Here is a 1,375-nt window from a genome sequence, read left to right as displayed (position 1 = left end):
TACCAAGATAAAATGTGAACATAATTGAAAATAAAGGGATGTAGCTCTCAGGTGTGGCCTGCACCTCGAGACTACACTCGCAAAACAGAGAGATCACTCTCGTACACTCTATTATTCATCAATGAAAGATTACATCATTAAATACAATACTAGGAATTAGGAAGTTGCACCCAAACCCCTAAACTTTAGGAACTAATCTTAAACTAAAGAGAACGTTACAACAATGTAACCCTTTTCTCCATTAATACAAAATAATATTAATTATTTTTAACTAGTTTCCCAAGGGTGGGACGTTCACAAAGTGATCTCACCTCTGTTTATGATCTACTTCGTGATGATGCTCATGACTGGGATAAAATTATTGCTCGTCCACGCAGATAATCACAAACTAGACGAAGCGCCCGAGGGATGTAATATAGTTTATATTGGGAAGTCCAGGAAACAATATTTCAGAAGTTCCCATAATGTGAATCATCCATTGTTGAGGGTTTTGATTGTTGAGAGTTTCAGAGATGGTTTCTCAGTCGCCTACGAGGTGGTTCTGTTCGAGCATTTGGTGTGGATGTTGGAAAAAACAGAACCAGACGCGATTCAGAGCGATTCCAGCTTGAAGGAATTGGTCGAATTCTATGTTTGTAACTTGTACCTAGCGCCGGCAAAAAGACTTTGTAACAATTGATTTGTTTTTTTTGGGGGTCATATATACTCTGGCCATGCCATATAGGCCATTCCATTTTTATTTCAATTGCAGATCCATAAATAAATATGGTCTCTTACCTTCATCCTTATTTCAAGATTCATAAATAAACTTTATGTAAAGGTTTCTTCTTTCGACGTTGAAGTTTAAAAATGCCGAGGGTTTTCATAAAAGTGTGATATCTAGGTCTGTCTGTTGAATAACCACTGGCTATGGCCTGATGTATAATCGAGGAGGGTGTTTTGTTAATGATGTATATGATAGTTATCATAATGATAACCCTGCAAGAATAATATTCCGGCCACATCTCATTGCAGCCAATATGATAAGATATGTAGCAGGAAAATTTGATGCGAGAAGAATTTTATTATTATTTAATTTTAAGACCACCAGATATCAGACATTAAATTAAATTAGTGTAGGAGAATTTTTGGTGTATGAGAAGTTTTTGTTTGTGGGATTAGATTTAAACATTTAACTATTAAGTTTATGAAATTATACATATTCTATTTTTTAAGTTTTGAATTTATAATTTTTTTAGAAATACATGTTTTTAACCATTAAACTTACTCAAACGGTATTCTTTTGTATTCTTTAAAAAAACTAAAAATAAAAATTAATTAATTTGGTATTGTTTTATTTTGTAAGAATTTTCCAGGAATGAAAAAGCACAATGAA

At 33.2% G+C, this 1,375-nt stretch overlaps 1 protein-coding gene across 1 annotated transcript; it reads left to right on the top strand.

The window, feature by feature from the left end:
* Nucleotides 1-334: 334 nt before the first annotated feature.
* LOC149159869 (auxin-responsive protein SAUR77-like) lies at nt 335-679 on the top strand. Its single transcript, XM_089434446.1, has one exon. The coding sequence runs from the start codon at nt 335-337 to the stop codon at nt 677-679; it is 345 nt and encodes a 114-aa protein (XP_089290572.1).
* The last annotated feature ends 696 nt before the right edge of the window (nt 680-1,375 follow it).

This window comes from Pinus tabuliformis, chromosome 5_2, assembly GCF_031772625.1.
Source record: "Pinus tabuliformis cultivar Carrire ecotype Pingquan chromosome 5_2, CPIR1, whole genome shotgun sequence".
NCBI classification, from domain to species: domain Eukaryota; kingdom Viridiplantae; phylum Streptophyta; class Pinopsida; order Pinales; family Pinaceae; genus Pinus; species Pinus tabuliformis.
Note: the sequence above shows the minus strand (reverse complement) of the source record. Positions and strands in the feature narration are given on the sequence as shown.

What these genes read in the sequence shown, in the direction of transcription:
- LOC149159869 (XM_089434446.1), top strand. Translation starts at nt 335, where the DNA reads ATGATGCTCATGACTGGGATAAAATTATTGCTCGTCCACGCAGATAAT.